Source organism: Clupea harengus, chromosome 15 (genome assembly GCF_900700415.2).
Source record: "Clupea harengus chromosome 15, Ch_v2.0.2, whole genome shotgun sequence".
In the NCBI taxonomy this organism is placed as follows: domain Eukaryota; kingdom Metazoa; phylum Chordata; class Actinopteri; order Clupeiformes; family Clupeidae; genus Clupea; species Clupea harengus.
In genome coordinates, this window is record NC_045166.1 from 22,009,230 (window position 1) to 22,034,194 (window position 24,965).

The 24,965-nt window shown below is 45.2% G+C and overlaps 1 protein-coding gene across 2 annotated transcripts in view; it reads right to left on the bottom strand.

The window, feature by feature from the left end:
* Positions 1–3,336: 3,336 nt before the first annotated feature.
* fam184ab (family with sequence similarity 184 member Ab) overlaps positions 3,337–24,965 on the bottom strand; it is a 116,379-nt gene continuing 94,750 nt past the window's right edge. Inside the window, exons 14-19 of one of the 2 annotated variants that reach the window (XM_031581144.2) lie at positions 16,617–16,801; positions 13,698–13,844; positions 10,424–10,541; positions 9,622–9,726; positions 8,110–8,348; positions 3,337–3,488 (exon numbers count right to left, since the gene is read on the bottom strand). In XM_031581144.2, coding sequence (XP_031437004.1) covers positions 3,407–3,488; positions 8,110–8,348; positions 9,622–9,726; positions 10,424–10,541; positions 13,698–13,844; positions 16,617–16,801 — 876 coding nt within the window. In that variant the 3' untranslated portion in view covers positions 3,337–3,406. The remainder of the gene's footprint in view (positions 3,489–8,109; positions 8,349–9,621; positions 9,727–10,423; positions 10,542–13,697; positions 13,845–16,616; positions 16,802–24,965) is intronic. The other variant, XM_012829676.3, reaches the window with a different exon arrangement.

Here is a 24,965-nt window from a genome sequence, read left to right on the forward strand (position 1 = left end):
GCGTGCGCAACGTGGGGCTAGACTTAACACAATGAATATGGGTTAAAAATGTTGTCCGACGTGTGACGATTAGTGTTGTCAAGGGCTGGTACAAACAGCTTGCTGGGTACAACTAGGCTGTGGTCTGATAGTAAAAAAAATGTTCGTCCTCTATGTCCTTTCCTAAACACTTTTCCTTGACCTCGATGGAGAATGTCATGAGGTCAAGGAAAGATGTGAAGGAGAAGGACAAAGGAAAAGAGAAATTGCTAGAATAGAGAATACGACTGCACTTACACTAGCCTACGTCATTTTGTGATGGTGGATGTAATTGACATAGGTCTTTAAATTGTGTTGTCGCAGTGCATTGTGGGACGGTATTATCTCCTTTCCTTTGTTAAGGATGTTCCTATAGGTGACACATTCCTGCACTGTACCTATGTCTTCTCAATCATAGGTCAATTATGTCCTCATAAGTAAATGTGGTAGACCTCATGGAATTAATGTATGTCATCTGTGATATCCACAACTAACATATTTAAGAATGAAATACATCTATTTTGTTAACATGATCAAATTATAAAAGTGGTAGTAGCTGGTAAAATGTGTACATATACTACTGTTGCTGGTAGACTAAAAGGTTTATTTGCACCTCTGGTCCCTCAGTACTGTACAACCCTCAGTTAGTCCCTTGTTATACCGCCACACTAGAGTCAGCTGCAGATGTATGTTGGCAGTAGGAGGGGAGACAGTGAAACAAGCATGATCTGAATGAAAGAGACGTTTTACCTGACAAAATGCTGATACTTTCTCTGTCAGCTGGCACCAAGGTCAGCTGATAGAACAAGGTGCTAACAACACCAAGGTGAACTGGTAGGCCAAGGTGCCAACAACACCAAGATTATGGGTTTGATATCCAGGGAGCCCACAAACTGTTACATTTTTGGAGTTTTGGTTGAAAACTAGGAATCTAACTACTGAAAAGGCGAAAACACCAAGAACAGCACAGTTGGCACCTATAAAAGGCTTGCTAGCATCAATTCCAAGCACGACAATACAGCACCAACATTAGACCGTTAATCCAGAGATTTTCTTTATAACGTCAGGATTACCTCAACGTTGAGGTGACAATTGAATTTAGCTATAAAGTCGATGTTTTAATTTTCATGGCAACTGTAATTACCTCCGTGGTTCCTACACTGGAAAACCGCTGAAAGGTGCTGACCCCCCTAAAACGGCCCATGAGTTCCTGCAGTGGAAAAGCTCCTGTTGTTTTCGATGTCATGCTGTGAAAGCCAGGAGATGGACATACTGCATGGTCAAATGCATTTGTGTGTACGTATGGCCATGTTGTGTGTGTGTCTGCATCATGTGAAAAGGTTATGTGACTCATAAGTGGTTTGTACACCAGTATGTTTTATACAGCAGCTCTCGACAGTGATGGAAGAAAGTTGGTGATGTTTGTGTGTGCTTACGTGTCTGTATCTTCTTATTTTCAAACAGGAAAAGGATAATCTCCCTCATCCTTGGGGTTCCCAGCATTCCCCTCCATCTCATGCACAGAGACAGAGAAATAAAAAAAATACTCGTGTTCTTTATGAGGCAAAAGCTTCCTCTTATGGTCTCAGCTCTGGCTGCATCATTATGCTCACAAGGGAAAGAGGCAATACATTAAACTCCCTGTGTGGCAAGAGCTTCACTGTAGGGGGACATCTCAAACGACACCAGCACACTCACACAGGTCAGACCATACTCCTTTTGATGTGGGGAAATTCAAATCGTACCACTGCGTTCACATGGGAGAATGGTGTGCTGGGAATCACTGGGCATTTCACGTCAATGTATTATTTCAAAATAGTTGTCTATTTCCATACCAACAGCTTCTCTCCAGTTATATTGTCATGTAAATGTATCCATTACAAGATTGTGTATCTAAAATATATATATATATATATATATATACACACATACAGACACATACACACACACACAGTCATAAACATATTCGTGTATAATTATTTTTGTGATATACAGTATCCCCAAGGCTCTTAATCCAGATTTCTGGCCTTGACACTTCGCCTATTCATTTAGCATTGGCATACACACACACACACACACACTCGGAGCCTATTAATTTAGCATTGGGATACACACACACACACACACACACACACACACACTTGGAGCCTATTCATTTAGCATTGGGATACACACACACACACACACACTTGGAGTCTATTCATTTAGCATTGGGATACACACACACACACACACACTTGGAGCCTATTCATTTAGCATTGGGATACACACACACACACACACACTTGGAGCCTATTCATTTAGCATTGGGATACACACGCACATCGCCCAAATTAAAATCACAAACACATAATTACCCAGCTTTGGTTTACTCCCATGTAGCCAAAAACTAAGTTTACTCTTTTAACAGCATCGAAGATCACAGGATCCCCTCATAGGCAGACAACAAAAGTATGTAGGGCAAAATGTGAGCATTTCGCACTTTGTTACAAACAGAGTTTTGTGAGTGTGATTATTCAAATTTCCATGTTATTCTCCCAGGCAGAAAATGGTTTAGAAGTCCATCAAGGCCTACAAAGTGAAAACACCTCCTCAGAGGTCTCTTTGGGAGCGGCAGTCTCAGTCTGGCTCTGTGTTTGAGATTCAAGAAGAAAGCGCAATGGATATTTCACCTTAGTCTACTTACCCATGACAGAACTGTGGTTTTAGCCATTTGTACTCAGCCTTTATGACCATAAGGTTGCTGAGAACAAACCCCACACTTTTTATGTCTTTAAGTCATGAGGACACACACCATGTAAACCCATCTAACATACATAGCCAGGCAGACACACCATGGTTAAATGTCACAATAATTATTTATTTCTGAGCATACACCATTATAATATAAATATAAAATATGTATTTTATTTTTAAAATTGGTGAGACATCATTATATCTGTGTTGAGACAACCATAGAAACAGTTTTATTTTAATTCCTACCAAAATTGGTAATGTATCTGTAACAAACGCTCATTATGGTGCCATTCTAAAATAAGGTACAGAGACAGAGAGAGAACAATATACTTCATCTGAACAAATTACAATTCAGCAGCAAATGGACAACTCTTTAGAAATAGCGTAAAACAAAAAGTCAAACATATCTATAGTCACTGTACAAACAATAAACCTCATTCACAGTGAAGAAAACAAAACTAAATTAAAATAAATTATTAATAATAAAAAAATGAATGTTATGATGTATCATTAAATAATAATTAATTTATTTGTTAATTTTTTTGGTCTTTTGAATTTTTGTTAGTTCTCTTTTGTTTACACTTTGTTTTTGTTTGTTTGTTTTTCATTTTTCTTCGTTTGGTTCGATTGACATGCTCTTGAGTTGCAGAAGTCAGAAAGAGAAGTACTGAGCGAACCACTCCTGCCGCTGGGCATCTGGGGAGGCTATGGGTGACTCTTCTGTCTCAGGAGGGCTGAGGAGAGAAAGAAAGAAGGAAGGAAGGAAAGAAAGAAAGCGAGAGAGGGAATTAAGAAAAAGGCATAGGGAGGGTGAAACGGAGGCGGGAGAGCGAAAACGAAGGATGAAGGAAATAGGGGAAACATAAAGAGATTAAGGGTGGAAAGGAAAGAGCGAGAGAGAGAGAGAGAGAGGGAGGGGGAGGGAGAGAGAGAAAGACAGAGACAGGCATCACAGGGACAGCGGTTAAACAGTACACAACAGTATAAGGGTGACTCATACCAACACAGATATTTTGCCCTTCATTCCTGATTGGGTTCCTGAACGAGAGCTGAGCTTTGAGTCAGTGCATTTGTGAGTGGAGTGCACGTGAACACATAAACAACCTAAGCTCCCCTAGGCTGATGCCTCATCATTTTGCCTCTTAAATAATAGCAACAATACACACAGTCTTTGGTCTGTCTCTAAAAGTGGGACTTCCTGCTGTGAATCTTTGTACTTTGCCTTTTCATTGTCAGTATTCCTTACAACTACATTTCTAGTGCATCTACATAAGGGTGTGTGTGTGTGTGTCACTCAGCTGTGTGACTGAGCATATTGAATTGTTAGCTTGCCAAGTGTATGTGCCTAATGTCAACCTAAGACAAAATGACTCCACTGTTGAAATAACGCTTTTATTGGGTATAAAATGACGAAGTCTTGAAAGGCCCTTGTAGGTGTGTCATTGATATCTGGTCTCTCTTGCTCTGTCCGGTCTACTGGTTGACTGAGACATTTAGACGCCTCTCTGTCTTTCTCTTTTTCTCTCTTAGTGTCCGTTCATGAGCGTCCACTGGCCACTCGCCGCCACCGGCAGCCACCTGTCTAAGAAGGGCCTCACATCCTCGTGTCTGAAGAACAGAGAAGAGCAGGATGGGGTGAGAGGGCTTGTCAGTGCTTCTAACGGAGACAAATGATGTGTGGCATCAAGAGGGCGGAGTAAAGTGTGGACTAGATGTGAAGGGGCTTTTTAAGGTGTGTGTGAAAAGTTTTAAAAACGTGAAGAACCCTGAACCTGAACTGTGGAGAACCTGGCTTAGTTTTGTTCCCCTATCAGTGAGTGGAATTTGGGCAGCCGATAAGACTACATGCCCACCCCGAAATGATTAGTCTATCTGGAGCGGGAGCTCTTTAATGGAGGATTTCAGTCTAGAACCCATATCAAGTCTAGCATCATCCCTGTTCTGATTATGTGAGCAAACCTCTTCAGGGGCAACAGAACAAATGGCTGATGAAGTATTTGATTTCCTCCAATCCAAATTAAAGGTGGTAATTTAGCCGAGGTCAAAAATGCACACCCTAGTGGATTCTGTGCTGCGTGTTTACTATGCGGCTTAGTTTGTGCCCACGCCGGTGTGCGACTAAGCGAGCCAGCCTTCGGTGATGTATGATGAGAGTGTTATTATCAGCCGAGGCGTCAGAGCTTGAGGCGCAGTCGCCGGTACACAGTGAAAGCAAAAAGACTGGCAAAATTAACAGGCACAGGCTCTGATTTGTATGAAAAGAAAAGCCTCTGGTGGTGCAGCCATTAAGAGGCATTTTCATTCTGACAGCCTCCGTGGGCTGAGGGAGGCTTGCCCATTTTCAATGGATTGAAAAGCATGAGGTGCTTATCATCATTCCCTGATCAGGGCTGTGTGCTTTGACGTCTAGACACGCTCAGGTATTCAGCCGTTCATCAACACGTCGCGACACTCATGCTTATGTCTGCTCACGCCTCTGCCGTCGTCTGTTCCCCTGACACTTCTTCAGAAAGTACAACTTTCACAGCTACTCAGGTATAAGTAGCCTCGAAACTTCTTGTCCTTCCTTCTCTCTCTCTCTCTCTCCCGCGCTCTCTCTCTCTCTCTCTCTCTAACTCAGATGATTCTCATAGCAATCAAGACATTCTTTAATTTCCAGACAACTCAGTTTCGCACTCATTGGAGCTTGAGTCTCTGTGTTTTCATTATCAGGCCCTCTACCTGATCCTGGCCACACATCTTGAACTTTATCAGTGCACTGACAGCAAAGCGACTGCACTGCACTAAGAGTATTCTGTGGCCTCCCAACAGCGCTGCAGGCAGGAAGGTGCCTGCACTAGCACAGATGCTTGCTTGTCAACTGAGATGCACACAGAGGTACTGGATGCAACTGTGTTGTCACGGTTGCCGCTGCCTCGTGTTGCGCGTGGTGATAATGCATGTGTGTTTTCTCTATCAACACGTGGCTGTCTGTCAGCTGTGCCTTGCTCTCTGAATGCCCTGAGACCAAACACAAACATCTTATCCTCAGCCTTGGGTGTGCTACTCTCTGCCTGATGTATATTACGAGTGTGTGTGTGTGTGTGTGTGTGTGTGTGTGTGTGTGTGTGTGTGTGAGGACTGGATGACTTCATAACATAACACAGGTGTATTCACATGCTGATGTCCATGCATTTTTGTGCTTGTGTACGTCTTCCGATGTGTGTTTGCGTGTCTGTGTCCATGTGTTTGAGTGTGTGTGTGTCTGAGTGTGAGTGTGAGTGTGAGTGTGTGTGTGTGTGTGTGCATGTGTGTGTGTGTGTTTGAGTGTGTCTGCTCAGCCGAGTGGAAAACCAGGTCACCTTGGCAAGGGTTGAGACAAACAGACTGGGTGTGTGAGGCAGTGTGTGTGTGTGTGTGTGTATGTGTGGGGGGGGGGGGGGGGTCCCATGACAATGGAGGGCAGCCTTGGCGACACACCTGCAACTGATCTACATTCATGACAGCATGCAGCAAGGACAATAGCAGTAGCCGGCATATACACACACACACACACACACACACACACACACACACACACACTCATGCACACATACAGTACACGTGCGCACAAACACACCACAACACGTGCGCCCGCAGCCCGCAGCCCACAGCATTAAGAGAAGAACATGGACGTTGCCAGCTCCACACATACACTGGCACAACACAACAGCCCAGCAGACCTGGCTTCAAACAATAGTAGTTATGTAGTGGGATTAGATTCAGGTATATCTGTCAGAGCATTCCCAGAGCTACTGTATCTATCTACATTTCTATATAGCCTGAGTTTCAAGCTTTCAAAAGTAATTGGTTCATTTCAGTGGTGTTGTTGCACCAATTAAGCTCCAGCATGCCTTGAAGCTACTACACAACAAAGAAATACTACTTGATAAACCAGATCTGCACTCTCAAAGAACAACATGACAAAACAAAAAAACACATTCAGCAACACACTCCACAACAACACGTCTGGCGAAGCGAAACGTCAGGAGTTTTATTGATGGATAAAAAGTTGCATAAAAAAATGCTGCAAGTCGAGCGAACAGTGCAAACATCCACATGTACAGGCATCAAAACACACCAGAGAAAATGATATATCAGCAACATACATCATTTCAACTTCTACAAGCTCCACAAAACAGTGCATTTCAATATACGAAGAACAGAACAGAACAAAAGTGCGGGTTAGCTATATAAAGTCGGTACAGTTTATGGGAATGAGTGGGGGGTTAACAGAAGCCATTCCAATGCCCAAGCCCAGCAGCACAGATGAGTTGTATAACTTCCAGCACAGACACACAGATGAGCACATTATCCAGGACGACACAGAAAACACACACGAGACACCAGACCTCCAGTCGGACAGCTGGTGGCGATACAAAACATGCTCCCTTTTTGCATTCCAAGGCCATTTCCAAAAAAATATATACATATTTATTTAAAAAATACTTCAGTTATGGGACTTTGTGTCATACAACAGCTAATCCTACTTGTCTGTACTCTACATATGCCCTTAGAAAGGATTTCAGCGGAGACATCCCTCCTTTTCAAACTTTCAAACAAAACAAAACAAAACTGAACTGAACTGTGTGAGATGGGGGGGAAGGGGGAAGGGGGGGGGGTTGAATATGCTGACAAAGTGCGGCAGGGAGACTGGCAGGAAGCACTTGCTCCATCAATCTGCGATACTCGGCCTCTTGGGACACCAATACCAGGTGCCAAGAGGGCCCGACGAGTGGAAGAGGAGGAGGAAGAGGACGGAGAGAGAGCGAGAAAGAGAGAACATCCCGTCCTCTTCAGATGGAATGCTAATCGCAGGGGAGAGAAGTTTCCAGCGAGGCCCTCTGTCTGACGAGAGAGGACCGCAGTCATCCGTCATTTGCACTAATTGCTGTTTTGGCGGAGATCGCTTTTTTTCATCGTTTTATTCTTGTCAAGACAAAAAAAGTGATAAAAAACCCCACATAATTCCCTGCCCTGATTGTCCTTTAGTCTAAGATGTGGTTGTCTCGGTTCAGTACCACTGGAGGAGTTTGACTGACTTTGATTTACAGCTGAAAAGAAGGGATGCCAGTGCTGATTCTAGAAAACTCTCTGAAAATTCAAAAAGAAATATATATATATTTATATTAGTGAAGTAAAATAAAAATAACAGAAATCCCAATGCTTTAGCCTTCGCATTATGAAGCCGGGTCCCCATAGGAAAGTGTGCTGTGTGTGTACATGTATGCATGTGTGTTCCTCTGTATGTGTATGTGTGTATGTGTGTATGTGGGTGGTGCTGATGACGGAGCATCTTGCATGGGGTGGAGTGGGTGGGGGCGAGGCGGAGCTCACCTCGTGAATTTCTTGGGCTCGTTTGGGGGGGTTGGCGGGGGCAGGAGTTTGCTCGAGTTCAGGTCGAGCTGGTGGACGGGGGAGTTGGGGATGGGCTCCAGGCGGGTCGGCTGGCCCACCCCGCCACCGCCGCCACCCCCTCCGCCCCCCCCACCAGGCCCTGTCCCTGCGGCCTCCATAGCCCGCAAGTTCGGGGAGCTGCTGAATCGGCTTGCCAATTTCTCATTCTTTCTCTTTTGCTACGAGAGGTAGGGACAGCAGGAGGAGGAGGAGGACACAGAAAAAAGAAAATGGAGTTGGGAGAGCGGGTGCTGCTGAGAGCTACTTCACGTGGCAAGACTTACGGCACGGCTCTCGGTCTGCCTCTAATGTTACCACCACTGGGCTCTCTCATGAGGATGAGTGCATGTTAATTGGGGGAAAAAAAGGTCAAGCTGGCACCCAAACATGTCAGTGGGCAGCCACAGTTGTTTCACAGCTAACCGAAATGATAACATGAGTCAAAAAGGAGATGTGTTAGAAAAAGAGTAGGCTACTGAAGAAACAAATGGCTCATACAATGGCTTGGAAAGCAAAGAACAACTGGATGTCTACACAGGCACATAGAAGACACACACACACACACACAAACACACACATACAGACACGTAAACTCACATATGTACAGTAAAAACACATATATGTAACACTGAACCAAATATTGGAAGTTATAGAACTTGGATGATGTCAACAGTTAATACATTGACCATGCAGAGTGATCTGTGTGACTTTGGACAGGGGGTTGCCGTGGTAACACTGGGATGGGAAACTGGGTGTTCTTGGTTTAGGAAAGTGCGATCCCGCGGACATGGTGACACCTCGTCTCTATCCAGTGTTTGAGGCCTGACACAACGAGCCGTGCACATGACCCACCAGATGCCCAGAAACATTCAAACGGGCAAGCGACACCTCGTAACGGCATAAAACTGCTCACACATTTACGGACTGCTGTGTCGCAGACATGACAGAGACTTGTCACCTGACACCTTCACACCCAGGATACAGGGATGGGGAGGTGTTAAGAACATTTAGCATCTAGCATATTATGCTCAGGCAGATGGCTGATTAGATCATCCTGACTGTACGTTGTCATCTGATGTGTTATGCCTACAGCATAGTTGTGTCAGCCGTGTATGGTGGCGTTAAAGTAAGTTGTTAAAGTGAAAGGCGACTTGTGATGAGGCGGCGGGGGGGTGGGGGAGGGGGGTTATAACTCCAAAGCCTGTCGAGTTAGGATGACCTGAATGGGCATGCTATAAATGGGATGGGGCTACAGCCTGTTCTTCTTGCTCTCGCTACAGATATATCTACAGATATATCTTTCCGGCTCTCAATATGCTGCTATCTCCGCTCGATAACAGTCGATGCGTGTGATGATCTATCAAGGACAGAACTTAACCCTGCTGAGTATGCAAAGGGGTGGCCTTCCGTCCCTGGCGGGAGAGACTCCTCAGAGGCAGGCCACTGTCTTACCTTGATGAGGGGGTTTATTACACCCACGTTGGGGTTGGCGTTGAACACTTTGTTGAAGTTGGTCTCCCGGTTCACTAACTCCAGCTGATAGAACTTTTTGTCATCCTGTCGACAGTGGGTGAGGGGTGGAGTGGGGGTGGGGGTGGGGGTGGGGGGGGTGGGGGGGGTTGAGGGAAGGAGACAGCAATTATATTCGCTTAAGCAATTCATCAACTTGGCACTCATACATGGAAAAAAAGACTAAAAAAAAGAAAAGGGAGTCAACGTAAGATGAAACTTGCTCATACTTCTTGGCTATTCATGTTTCAGTGCCTGTCATTGAGGGCAAAGAGGCTCTCCCCTATTATAAATGATGCCATTCAGGCCAAGGACTAATAGAATAAAGTGTACGGTCGGCTGAACCCCTCTGAACAGAGGGCGACTTCTGGTCTGGCTGGGCAGGGGAGCAAACCAATGTTTCTCCCCCTGCTGTCCAGCTCCAGCTGCGCTCTGGCTCAGAGTACCACTGTGGTGTGATTCAGTCTCCCTTCCTCTCACACTCATAGTGTATATATAGTATAGCTTCCCTTCCCCCACACTTAGTGTAGTATAGTATAGTATATGAGCATATAGTATAATTATGGTAATAGTAGCAATAGTAGTAGAAATCTTCTCTATGGTACTAGCACTATTGCTAGTATTACCATACTTACACTATACTATGTTATTATACACTATATATCCTTGTAGGTATGCTAATAAGTAAGGCTAGTAGAACAGTAGCAGATGGTGTGAGGTGATGTGAGCAGAGCAGGGCACTCACCACCAGCTTCTTGACCAGCGACTCCCTCTCTGTCACCATGTCCTTCAGCTCCGCAATTATCTGCAGGTCCTCTGGACGGCTCTCGCGGTTCCGGAACTTGTCTTCGGTCCCCTCCAACCTGAGGGAGAGCGCCGAGAGCAGAGAGCAGAGTGGCCGTTAACGGCGTCACGTCACAGTCACGTCACACGCTCCCGAGTCTCCTTTCTGCAAGGTGCTGGTCTATTAGAGATAGCAGCTCCAATGTAAAAAAGAAAATAAAAACCCCTGCTAATCCAAAAGATTTCCTGTCAACACCGATCACAATTTCGCACTGTGGCTTACTACCTCAAAGACACTGAATTGACATGGAGGCTTCGTCTTCACTGGTTCAATACAAGACACATTCTTTCATTTTTGAGTTTAGTTTCTACTGGTTCTTAATAGAACCTCATAGAATGGGGAGTTTGCATATGCTGAGAGATCCTCTGTTAGATCCTCCTTAGTAAATGAGGCACATCCTGCCTAGCAAAATTACGCGCATTAATCAAAGCGAAACATGCTCCCCCCCCCCCCCCCCCAAAGCCTGAGAGTGAACACATTTAACAGTGCAGAGTGTGTCTCAGTTTTGATGAGTTTCTACCATGTCACTCCAATCAATGTTGGCGCATCACCACGCTCCTTCAAACACTGTTCATTCACCTCACGTAAAACAGGCTGCTAATTCACATGATAAACAGCTCTGGGTGCCTTTTTAATCACACGTGTATATTTCTTAATACTTTTTTCTTCTTCTAACAAACCAAGCAAATGAATGCAGACCACATACATCAATAGCTATTACACCTTTGTGCCAGTGTTGGGTAGACAAGCCTTTGAGATCCAGCTCCATTCGTGAGGTATAGAGCTGTGATTGGTACATGGATGAATATAAAAAAAGGAAAAATGTTCCTTCTTTTCTCATTAAAACATGAATACATCAGCCAGGAGTTGTTTACATTCAAAGAAGGTACAGACTTAGAAAAAATATATTTTTTTTTAGAAAACTCAAGTCTACCCAGCCCCTCTCTTTCATCCATTCGTCTGCATGTATCTTTCTATCTGAACCCAGGACGTGTTTTACAAACACTTGATGTCTTTTTCTTTGATGTTAATTCCTAATACCCGTATCAATAGCAGAGCAGGCTCTTCATGGAAAGAATATGTTTTTTTTCACAGACATTAACAGTTTCTCTATTGCATGACATTTGTTGAGCTACCCTTTTCGTTTATTTGTTGGGTTGCCTTATTTAATGTGGAGACAAACACTATCAGTCTGACTCTAACTCTGCCCTCTGACCCTGAAGTGTGCTGCAGTCGGCTGCTGTAGGAAAGAGACGGATGCTGAAATGGCCTGCACTGTTAGTACTGGCCTGGGATATATTAACTCTCTTTTCTCCTCGTGCTCTTAAATCGTTTTGTTTTGACCTATTTATTTTATTTATTTATTTATGTATTTATTTAGTTTAGTTTAGTTCATCATTCATTCATTCTTCATTCCCTTGTTTCTGGTTATGATGTTGATTGCTTTATGCTGCTGTGTGCCCTGGCGCGCCAAACTAATAAATGAGTCTAACGAGTCTATAATTTCACTGTGCTCACGGCGTACCTCAAAACACAAATAAGACTATTCATTTTAAAAGCTCAAAAGCCCAAACCCAATGCATGTGTATAACCCGCCCTTTCAGAGATCAGGTTTTCTTTTTCTTCCTACTCGAGGAGAGATGAAATATTCATGAAGCTTAAATAGGAACAAACATGTACCTCTGGACACTTGGGCTTCATGTTGGGAGGAGGAGAGGAGAAGAGAGGAGGAGAGGAGGGGAGGGGAAGGGGGGGGGTTTGAAAGCAGGCTTGCCGTGATGATTAATTGGCGAGAGAGTGTGCGGGCTGTCGTGAAAATAGATTTGTGTTATGCTTAATTAGTGCGCCACAAATTGGCGCCCCCCGTGGGAGGGGCTCGCGCCGTGAGGCAGAAGAGCAGGGATGAAGCACGAGCAGGGAGGTCACAGGTCCCTCTACCCGTTTTTTTTGGCCAGCATTTCAGCGTCGGTCCGGCAAGCGCCTCACAGCCACTCAAACCAACGAAGCGACGACGAGGAGCTTTTTTTTTTGGGCTGTGCGTGAGGTTATTTCTATTAATAACCTCATTAAAAATGAGGGCTGCCATTAGCAAGGACAAAATGTTTAAAAAAAAAAGTTAATGCGCTGATTCAAAATATGATAACACCATTTAAAAGGTCCTCTGAACCCATTGACAGTGATTTGTTGTTCGGGTCGAAAATAATGTTTTTATGCAGGTGGAAATTTGGCCGTGGTGCATTTTAGGTCATAAATTAGAGCTCTCGGAACTGATTGGCATACGCACAGCGGCAGAGAGATGGGCACTGAGCTGATTTTGGTGGCAGCCAACATCGCACATGGAGCTATTTTTACCAGCAGGCCGTTTTCTGCAGAAGCGGAGGGTTTTTCTTTTTTTGTTGTTGTTGTAGAGATGGTGCTCTCAATTCAGGCGAAACTAAATTAGGTCACACTGACAGTGCAATCCACAGGCTTCACATCCTCAGCTCTTCCACTGAGGTGCGTATATCTGTTCTCCCCCCTTCCTCCACCTCCCCGCCTACACACACACACACACACACACCAACACACACACACACACACACACACAGGCACAAACACACACAGACACACAGATGGTAACATGGGGAGAATTGAATTGCACACAGTGACATTTTTTTTGCTTTTACATGCTCCATATAAAACAAAGTATTCATGTTTAATTCCACCAGTGGGTAAAGCGGCTGCCGGTTTACACGTGACAGTTTAATTGTGTGCGTTTACACATGTGCCGCTGTGTGCAGAGCAGCCTGCAGCCATGTTAACACGCCTCCAGTGCACCTGCTGCTCCAAGAGTGTGTGTGTACGTGTTGTTTGTGTGTATGGGAGGGCGGGGGTGTGAAAATGTGACTTACGGTTGGGGGCAGCAAGGAGGACACCATCACCTCCATTCAAAGTTCATAAAGACACCAACACCAACACCACCACCATACATACATTGTCAGATGCCAAGGTCATTACGTAACAACGGCATCTGTACCCAAACACACACACACACACACTTATCTACATACAGTATACACACCCACATATACACCTAGCTAATTACACAGATACCCCTAACATCACAACCTAACCCACACACACACAAACACAAACACACATACACACACACACACACACACACACATCCACTCACAGTATCTGCAGGGCAGAGATCTTGTCCTTGAGCAGCTCCTGGGCCTTGTTAAAGTCGCACAGCATGTTCTGCGTCTCTCGGTTGTGCATCGCGTTCAGCTCGCACAGCTCTCGCTCCTGCTTCTTGGTCAAGTCCTGCTCATGGGCCCTGGAACACACAGAGGTGGTGATTAGTGTGTGTACATGTGCACACAAGTGCACACACACACGCGTGCACACACACACACACACACACACACACACGCGCGCACACACATGTGCACACACACACACACACACACAAGTGCACACACACACGCATGCACACACACACACACGCGCGCGCGCACACACATGTGCACACACACACACACACACAAGTGCACACACACACGCGTGCACACACACACACGCGCGCACACACATGTGCACACACACACGCGTGCACACACACACACACACACAAGCGTGCGTGCACACACACAGACACACGTGTGCACACACAAGCGTATGCACAGTGCTTTCATACACACCCATGTATAGTGAAAGTGCTAGAGTGCGCTCATAACTCATAAACACACACACTAACAATTAGACACGCTCCTATTCACTCGTGTACAATAGTCTCCCATCTCTGACAAAACATGCGCGTCTGTTATCTGCCAGCGTAGATAAATAACATAAATAAGTATCATATGCACCAGTTCCCAGTTAAACACACACTCACTCACACACACTCCCCCTGCAGCATGCACACCTCACACACTGATCACTGTTAGAGGCTGTACCCCACAGCTATACCCCCCCCCCCCCCCCCCCCCCACACACACATCCAGACACACACACACACACACACACACACACACACACACACATACATCCAGACACACACACACACATACATCCAGACACACACTGCCATCCCTTCCACAAAATTACAGACACATTCCCTTTCATCTCCCTCCCCCTATTAAACTTTCATCCCCTTGTTCATCCTCCTTACATCTCCCTCATATAGAGCGATCTTTTCTAGGAAAGACATGTATAATTTAGCCGGAGGGTGAGTGAGGTTATTACTCTAGTCTGAGTGTGTAACAACACTTTTCTGTGCTGACGTATTGATTCAGCTGGAACCCAGAGACCAGCTGAGGTCTATCCCCACGCACAATCTCAGTGCTGCACTGTGTGTGTCGGCAGGGTGAGATCTACCTAACCTGACCTCCACACACACACACACACACACACACACACACACACACACACACCAACACCTCCTTACACATGTGCACATGTATAAAAACACATTCAAACGTCCGTACACATACACAAATCAATAATCACACACACACACACACACACACACACACACACACACACACACACACACACACACACACACACACACACACACACACACACAAACATAAATGTCCCTACACACACACACACACACACACACACACAACCTGAACCCAGAGCATTGAGGTACAGCATTGGGATTCTGCTGAGCACACACACTATGAGCGATAGAACAAGAGGGAGAGAGAGGAGAGGACAGGACAGAAAGAGAGGGAGGGAGAGAGAGCAGGAGTACACGCTGCTGTTCTCCCTGAGTAGTTCTCCCTAAGGGAAGCGCCGATCCACTTTATTTCTTTATTTACTTGATATTTTTATCTCAGTGCCCAGGACTCGCTGGCGTGTTACATAATTGGAAGTGAAATCTGTTCCATGAGGGGTAGGAGATATCCAGCCAGCATACTACGGTCTTTGGTAAACACACACACACACACGCACGCACACACACACACACACGCGCACATGCACACACACGCATACATACACACATACAGACAAACAAACAAACAAACAAACAAACACGTAAAACCATGCATATTTACACACACACATGCACGTGAGAACTATCACACACTCCCACACCAACCTCTATCATTCTCTCTCCCTCTCACACACGAACAGATATGAACACACACACACACACTGAGACCCTTCAATCTCAGAGCGTTTTCTAATTAATCACCAAACAGCCTATAATGTTATGGGGAGCCAGCCTCCGTCTCCCGCGAGACGTATTCAATAAGCGTCTGCAATATTCATGGCCGGCTGTGGGAAAGCTGTGACCAGATAAAGTGAGGTGGCTGACAACCTCTCAGTAAACCCAGAGAGAGAGAGAGAGAGAGAGAGAGAGGAAGAGAGAGAGAGAGAGAGAGAGAGAGGGAGGAGAAAACGACTGAATGTATTGCTGAGACGAGTGAGAATAAATGGAAAAATAAATGTCAACAGGAACGAATCTTCAAAGCAGCGCAATGTGAAGAAAAAGACAAAAAAATATCTAAATAGAACATTCTGGAAGGCAAATGGCTTCACTTGCATCTCTCTCTCTCTCTCTCTCTCTCTCTCCCTCAGTCTCTCTTCCACCTCTCCATTTTTTTCTCGATATCCTTTCATATTTCTCTCCCAATCTAAATCAAAAAATAATTTCATATCCCTGAGCCTTGACATTGCCAATAGCAGTTGTCAGGGAGAAAATACAGCACAGGGGGGTTATTCCAGGATCACAAATGTGTTCCATTCTCATTATAAAAATGCCATCTGGGCATGGTATAGCCATATTGTCCTGTGATTCAGAAACACAACAACATAGTAAAATATAAAAATGACTAACTAATGACTAGCTAACCCAGTTAGAGGTGTACTCCATCACTGATAAACTTATATCACAGTAGAATGATGATAAATATATATTTTTGCCTATGGCTTTTACATTCACACACTGTCTCACGCACACACATTTGCACACGCAGATACAGGCATGTAATATTCCTTCCTGCAATAAAACTGTTTCATTTCATAAGCAAACACTCACTGCATTGCAGACACAAATACACACACACACACACACACACCCAACACACACACACACCTGATCTGCTGGTTGGCTTCACTGCGGATCTTCAGCACCTCTTTGCCCTTGAGCTCTAGCTCTTTGGTGAGCGTGCTGATGTTCTCGTTCAGGGTGTGGATCTCGTGGTCCAGGTCCGCGATTTGGTTCTTCCTGCGGGTCACCTCATCCTGAAGGTCCGCGATACGAGACAGAAGTTCCCTCTCCTGTCATGCACACACACACACACACACACACACACACACACACACACACACACACACACAGAAAGAAAGAAAGGAAGATCAATAAATAACAGTACAGAGTAATGAAGAGTTTCAGCCTCTGAATTCCACTAAGGTTGTGGTGTAACTGACAAACATAGTGTGTTGTCTGGCCCATAGGGTTGCTCAAGGGGGGGAAGGAACCAGCGACAAATGTCTTGTATAGATGTGTGAATGTGTATGCGTGTGCGTGTGCGTGTGCGTGTGCGTGCGTGCGTGCGTGCGTGCGTGCGTGCGTGCGTGAGTGTGTGTGTGCGTGAGTGTGTGTGTGCGTGAGTGTGTGTGCATGAGTGTCTGTGTGTGTGTTTGAGAAGCACAGAGCAGTGGTTCTCAATCTGGGGGGTGCAGCAAACTCAAGTGGAGCGTGTGGCCACAGACCTCTCACGCACAGAATGCACAGTTGCACCAACCAATCAACCAATCACAGACACCGTTGTCTTCAGCCTGGTCAATGAAAACTGAAAGTTGTCATTTGAAATCAGACGTCCACATGTAGCCTACATAAGACAGTTCAGACACTGGATTCAATATGCCCCTTGCGTATTGATAGTTTTTTTTTTTTTATATACGTTTTACAGCCTTTCAACAGCCCTTTAAAAAGGTTACTCTTATCTCCTCGCTTCGGTTTCAAAGTGTAACCTTAGCCTTACCACACTGCTATGCAGTATACTTTCAACAGACGACAAAGGCTACTTTTATCTCTTCTCAGTTTTGTCTTGTAATCTTTGCAGTAGGCTACGTCCTTATCTTTTATCTCTTCCAGGTACCTTCCTACTGAGCTCAGCCTTGAGATCCACTGGTTTCGTATTGTGTAATAAACATAAAAGGTTATGTGATGTCTAGTTACGGAGCTAATCGTTATTGCTGTTTCCCACCTGCTCTGGTTTGTGGTCTTAGCACTGCTATCTCTACATGCTAGCACTGCAATCGCCCTTAACCTACTGAGCAATACCCTTGCCTCTATTGGATTAAACTCTGCAATTATGATGAGAGTTATCTGCACTTTGGTTTTTCATTAACTGCCACATCGGAACCAAGTCGACAGTGGTACTGCATGTGGAGGATGTATTACACACTGTGTTCGGCACCCATTTGTCTGCACAGCAAAATATCTCTCTTTAGAAATGCAGGATCAGCGCATTGAGCTGAAGAGTGTCGGCAGGTTGAAGCACCTTTCTGTCCCTTGCTCCCTTGCGACCTTCTGGGTAGCATTATGCAGGAATACTCCGACTCCCGCCTTAACTTCTCCTCCCTTTCGCTGATACATACTTGGGCAAGGCAGGCTTTTCCGAACTGATGGTGGTCAAAACGAAGCACTGCAGTCGTGCCCCGACTGCGGATGACCAGGCTGTGTTTATCCAAAGCTGAGCAGAGAATTCAACAGCTTTGCAGAACAAAGCAGGCTCATGTTTCAGATTGAGCTGAGACTTAGCATAAATGTAGGCTTTGTAGGAATCATAATAACAGTAACAATAATAATACTAACAACAACAACAGCAACAATAATAATAACAACAACAAAACTGCTGCTATTACTACTATAACCTCCTCCTCCTCCTCCTACTACTATCTATCTATCTATCTATCTATCTATCTATCTTTCTACCTATCTATTTATCTATGAGGGGAGGGGTGGCCACCACTTGCATCTGATAGGGACCAGTGTGTTTGTGTGTGTGTGTGTGTGTGAGTGTCTGAGTGTGTGAGATTGTCTATGTGTGTGTGTGTGTGTGTGTGTGTGTGTGTGTGTGTGTGTGTGTGTGTGTGTGTGTGTGTGTGTGTGTGTGTGTGTGTGTGTGTGTGTGTGTAACAGGTAAAGCCTCTTGCCAAGCTTAGCATGTGCTAAACCCTCCATGCTGTGTCCAGGGCGAGAGGGGTGTGGAGGCTGTGGGGAAAAGCCTGTGCATCAGTGATCAGTGGGTAGGATAGAGGATGGCAGCCCTGTCAGCCCTCAGAGGGAGCAGATTGAGATTCCATAAATAAGCGTGCCGAGGAGGAGGTGGTGGTGGTGGGGGGGGCGTGGGGGGGGCTCGTGGTGCTGACGAGCGGAGAAGGAGGAGGTGCTGGGGGTGGTGCTGACGGGCCAATTTTCAATGAGCTTGGTGTTCGATCGGGGCGGCTGGTTTGATGAAACTATGCTCTGCATGCATGGAAGACATCATCCAATCAACATTTTTTAATACATTGTCAATTTTCTGTTCGTCCGTGATCGACTTGCTGAGAAACAATATGCCTTTGAACACTGTGACCTAAACTCTCCTGATTATACCGTAATTTTCCGAATATTAACCACGGCTTGTACATTGATTTTGTCAAATTTCTGCAGCACTGAGATTAATACTCGGGTGCAGCCTACACATGGAATTGCAATTTTTTTTTGCCTGGTAGATAGTAACGCACACAGTATCTCTGCCAGGTAAAGCGTGAATGGGTCTCTCTCTCTCTCTCCCTCTTTCACATACGAATCCCATTAATGTATCAGGTAAAACCAACATGGGATTGATACATTTTCATTCACACTCAGTCTTCCATAATGATAAAGAGACTGGTGGCGTGTATTCCCACCCGACTATATTTAATGGGATGCTACTAATGGAATGTGAACATGCCAGGTCTCATGGATGATCCTAGCGATATCTAGCTCAGAGAACCGTCTTGACAGCTGATAGTTGCTAGCTTGTGTAATATGAACTCATGTCATATGAAATTAATATGAACTTAATATGAAACTGCACAGGCACCCTGAGGGTTTCTAAGTTGAATTGATGAGACTGTAACATCAGCTAGATCACTATAATTTCATGCAAATGGAACTGTTTAAGGGTATTTAAAAGTTTCCTTGGCTATCTTGCTAGTTAGCTAACATAGTACCTAGGCAACCACAGCAACCAGCAAACACTGTTTACAGCCTGAAGCAATGTTTAATTTCTCAAAATCAGCGCACCAATAAAAGGCAGTCTTGGGTTTAAAGTGATCGCCAACACTTGCGGATGATGTGAAATGGCTTCACACAGACATCAAACAATCCTGAGAGAAGTAATGGGATCATCAATGGAGCAAGGGCTTACTCTGACATCAATGCAGCAAATGACCCCGGCATTGAGAAGTCCCCCCTCCCCCTTGCCCTTCTCGATCACGTTAAATCAATGGTTGCGATTCCTACTGCAAGCTTGTCAAAAGATCATCGTTTATGGTACTAGGTCACCAGGGGATCCATTAACGATTGACATTTAGTGTCCATTCCCACACGACACCGTAACACTTAGTAAACGGTTTTCACTGTGAGTGGATATGAGGTATTTGTGTGTGTGTGGGGGGGGGGTGTAGGTGTAGTATTTGTGTGTGTGTGTGTGTGTGTGTGTGGGGAAGTGTAGTAATTCTGTGTGTGTGTGTGTGTGTGTGTGTGGGGAGGTGTAGGTGTAGTATTTCTGTGTGTGTGTGTGTGTGTGTGTGTGTGTGTGTGTGTGTGTGGGGAGGTGTAGGTGTAGTATTTGTGTGTGTGTGTGTGGGGAGGTGTAAGTGTAGTATTTTTGTTTAAGAAGCCACACACTCCACACATGCACAAAGAATAAACACAACCACCCAGAGGCAGACATTTACCAATACACATACCGTCCACACACCACAATTATGAACAATTATGCCTATAGCACAGAAACGGATTTACTGGAAAGTAATATCCCGCTGATCATCTCTCTCAGTCACACACACACACACACACACACACACACACACACACACACACACTGTGTATTAGGTGTGCACACTAGCAGCTAGCCATACCCCGGCCCCGTAAGCATCAATAACGCCGTGGGAGCTTGTTATTTATTTTCTTCAGGCCTCATTTCACACTTGGCTAGCGCCATGACGTGAGCACGGAGCACGTTGCGGCGCACATTTCCTCTGATCTGTGGCAGGCACCCTCCCCTCACCTCCCCTCGCCCATCCCCCCGCGGTGCACACTCTCACACCCAGGACTGGTATTATGAACGTAATGGCTCCAACTAAATGTAATTACGGCACACTCGTATTAACATTTCCCTCCTGCAAATATACGAGCACAGCTCCCAATTACAGTCACAGTAAGCGTGTATTAGGTTGTCTTTTCAGCAAAGAAGAGGCAAAGCATACAGAGAATTTGATTAGATAGTGGAGGGAGGGGGGCGGCCCCCTCCCTCCACTCCCCCAACAAGGTGATATGCCTTTTTGTCGGAGGACTTTCAATGAGTCAGTCTCTATGCAATTTGCCATAATGGGCCGACAATGGCCTGGCGCTCCGCTCCCACTCACTCTCTTCTTCCTCAGTCAAATGGGTCTGTTTCTTTGGAGTTTCTTAAATTACTTTCTTCCTGTCCACTCTCCGTGATTAGCGGTGATTTTGAGCGAAGGACTGAAGGACAAAATAAGTGGAGCGGTGACCACCTTTTCTTGTGTGTTCGGTGCTTATGACACCTGAGGTGCTAAGCAACGGGAGATGGCGGAGGATGCTGATTTTCAGAAGAGACTGAGCTGAATTACAGGCGTACATGAGCAGGGCGAAATGAGGTAATTTTCTGGGGCAGTCATCAGGAGAGAGAGTGGGTTTTTGATCATCGTTACAGAAGACGGTGTCTCAACCTTTATCTCCATCCTTGTCAAGTAACCAGTCTATAAGAGTACAGGAGCACAGTTTGTGCTGTTGTTAACCCCCTCACACACATGTTCACACAACCTTACTAATACTTACAAAGTCATGTCCAACAACTCTTTCTCTTTCTATCTCTAACTTATATACAGACACGCACACGTACACAAACACACACACACACACACACACACACACACACACACACGTGTGCGTTCAAACAACGTATTCTCACCCACATTCTAACCCACATATTCTCTTTCTTCACTCTAATTAACACACACACACACACACACACACACACACACTCACAGACACTTCTCCCTCACTTGACCGTCGGAGGTTAAACACGGAGGCTGCCGTTCCGTGCCGAACAACTGTCATCCCAATTCCACTATCTAACAGCAGCACGCGAGGACGGGGCTTAAATAAAACATCACCGTGCCGAGCGCTTGGCCGAGGCACGCCACAGGTAGGGTTTTCGGGCGGCTGGAGAGCGCGCAAGAGAGAGCGGAGGTGACCGCACATGAATATTAGAGTGCTGAGTCGTTAAGCAGACAAACCTCAGGTCTCACCCCTATTACAGCAAAAGCACTAACAGCTCTCGTACAGGAGTCTCTGAAACGGCCACTAACAGCTAAGTGCTTGCAGATACAACCGAATTGAATTCACACTAGTTGTCAGTCCATTAAAAAGATACTATTTTTCAGGAAACATTTTGAGTCTGGATAGCCTGTGCTGTATGTACGTATCATAAAGTAGATACAATCAAGAAAACTGGCAAAGCCAAAAACTGTCGACACTGACAAATAAGGAGTAGGACAATAATATAGATTTACTGGCAGTGCACGTCTACTATTTTTGAGGAGCTGTTTTGTGTGCATGAATTAGACACAGTGGCACCTTGCATGAGCCTCTACTCATTATCATGACCTGCTGCATAGTGTTCCCTAACAGACACACACACGCACTCTCTCACACACACACACACACACACACACAAAGACTAACCCTTTATCCATTATGTAATCAACAACTGAGACAAACAGAAGGTCACCATTTCAGTGTGTGTGTGCATACTTGTTTGTTTGCATGTGTTTAACATTAGCAGACACAGAAGGCCAAACTTTTAAAACCACGTGCTACAAACTGCTGAAACTGTAGCCCATTTGAAAGTATATCGTTATTAAGAAAACCCCTCGTTGACAACTGCCCTCACTTTCACTGAACCAAACGGGCAACAGTGGTCTCGGCCCAGAGCTCCGAGAGGGCGACTCCAACAAGGCTGTCCTGGGCTCACTGAAGGGAGCTGCAGTGTCTGTATTCAAGGACTGCTGTGGGACTGTGGTGTCGGAGGGACTAAATGAGTTAGACTGGATAAAGACAGGAGAGAGAGAGAAAGAGAGAGAGAGAGAGAAAGAGAGAGAGAGAGGGAGTTCTGTCTAAAGTCCGTGATGGGAGTTCTGTCTGAAGTCTGAGAGACAGGTCTATCTTCTCCTCCGTGGGAGTCATAGCAAGTAGAATGACCAGTGTGACTGCTGCATGTGTGGGAGTGTGTTTGCCATGAGTCTGTTTATTTGAATGAGAGAATATGTGTGTATGAATGTGTGAGAAGGAATGTGTGTGTGTGTGTGTGTGTGTGTGTTTCAGAGGAATAAAACAGAACATACTAGTTAGAGACACTGATTAACTGGAGAAAGCTCCTTGACAGAGTTCAGCTGTGGCAGGAGGGAGAGACAGAGAGAGGGAGAGCGGGAGAGAGAGCAATGGTGCACCCCATCGGAGAGACCACTAGCAAGAGAGTGACAGAGAGACAGAGAGACAGAATGGCAGAGAGGGAGAGAAAGTATGTGAAAGATTGGATGAGAGCTGGTGAGATCAAAGCCGGGCCTCTGCGCCACAGCTGCACTAATGAGTGGGCTGGGAGCCGCTGCTCCACCGCCAACCAGAGCGAGGCAGCACATCCTGCCTCTGATGCCCACGGTGATGGCCTCCCCAGCGGCCTCGACTCGCCTCGCCTCGCCTCGCCTTCCCCTCCCATCGCCTGGGCACAGCACACAAGCTGGCGCATCCCTACTGGGCCCAAACATGCGGAAGAAACGCCTTTTCCCCCCTCACTGGTTTTCCGTGTTGTGGATGATCAATCGATGCCGGTGTTCAGCAGTTTTGTGAACACCAGCGCCTTTGTTTTCGAGTGTTCACTGGGAAACTCTGGCACCTCAGAGCACCGACTCACACTTATATATTTATTTTTTGTTTTGTGTTGGATTTCTGTCTGGTTCTTTTTAGCTTTGTGATTGTTTTAAAAAAAATTATAACTGTGCTGAATATTTTGCTTACTGTGTCTTGGCTTCAAGATACAAGAGTTCTGGTCACTTTTTTTTAGATGTTTAATTTTGACAGGCGTGCATATTTTTGATGGTTTGTTTTGAGTCCAATTATTTGGGGAGCTCAGATTAGGCTTGTATACTTCATTCATAATTCAGTAATTGCAGTGGTGAGTGTTGCCAGGGGTTACTGAACTATTAGTTTGCCAACCTATGTAAAGCAACAGAAACCTATGGTGAACAAGTTTCTTGTTGACAGCAGAACTTAATTACATTTTCCCTTTGAACCCAGTTTCCCCACTGGTAATGGTATCAATATTGTGGTATATATTTTGTTCGCTAATTCACATTTTCTTTCTTTCTCATTAAAAGTAGATTAAGTAAATCTTTTGGTAACTCTGGCTGCATCAGTTTTAGCCTAGTCTTGTGCTGGAAGCACTTTGATCTAAAGTCCAGCAAAACATCCTACAAATGACACACCGCTGCACTGAAGGAAGGAAACCGTCCATAGATATAATATCATATATCATTCAAAATTCAAATTTATGGATAAATGGGGTTATCAAACTTACTCAGTCTCTCTGGGCAGTGCTGCAGCCAACAGAGTGAGCATGCTGCTCTACTGCTTCACTACAACCTGTTAAGGTAGTGCTTTTTGCCTAGGAAGGTTCCTAACTGAGAGAAAAGACCCGAAAGATAAGAGCTGGTTGAATTCTCGAAATGCTTAGAAAGGAGCTTCAATGCTTCATTTTGTATCTCCTTCAGCATAGGGAACACTGGAGCATCCTTCACCAAAGGAGAGGAGTTCCGGTTCCAGTTCCTTGCGACAGTAACAACAACCCAATCAACAACCAAACAGCGTGACCAACGTCAATAAAATCCGCCTTTGCATAATTAGTAGCCTGCATAAATAGTAGCCTAGTGTAAGTGCAGTCGGATTCTCTTTATGTCTTTATGAATTACCCTTCACATCTTTTCCTTGACCTCGTGACGTTTTCCATCACGGTCAAGGAAAAGTGGTTGGGAAAACACAATTTCCGACCACAGCCCAGGACTGGTGTTTTAATGGAAGTCTGCTCACATGTTAGACCAAATCACCATTTCTGCCCCACACTGGCCTGGAAATGCTGCCATGCAAATACCACTAACGGAATGT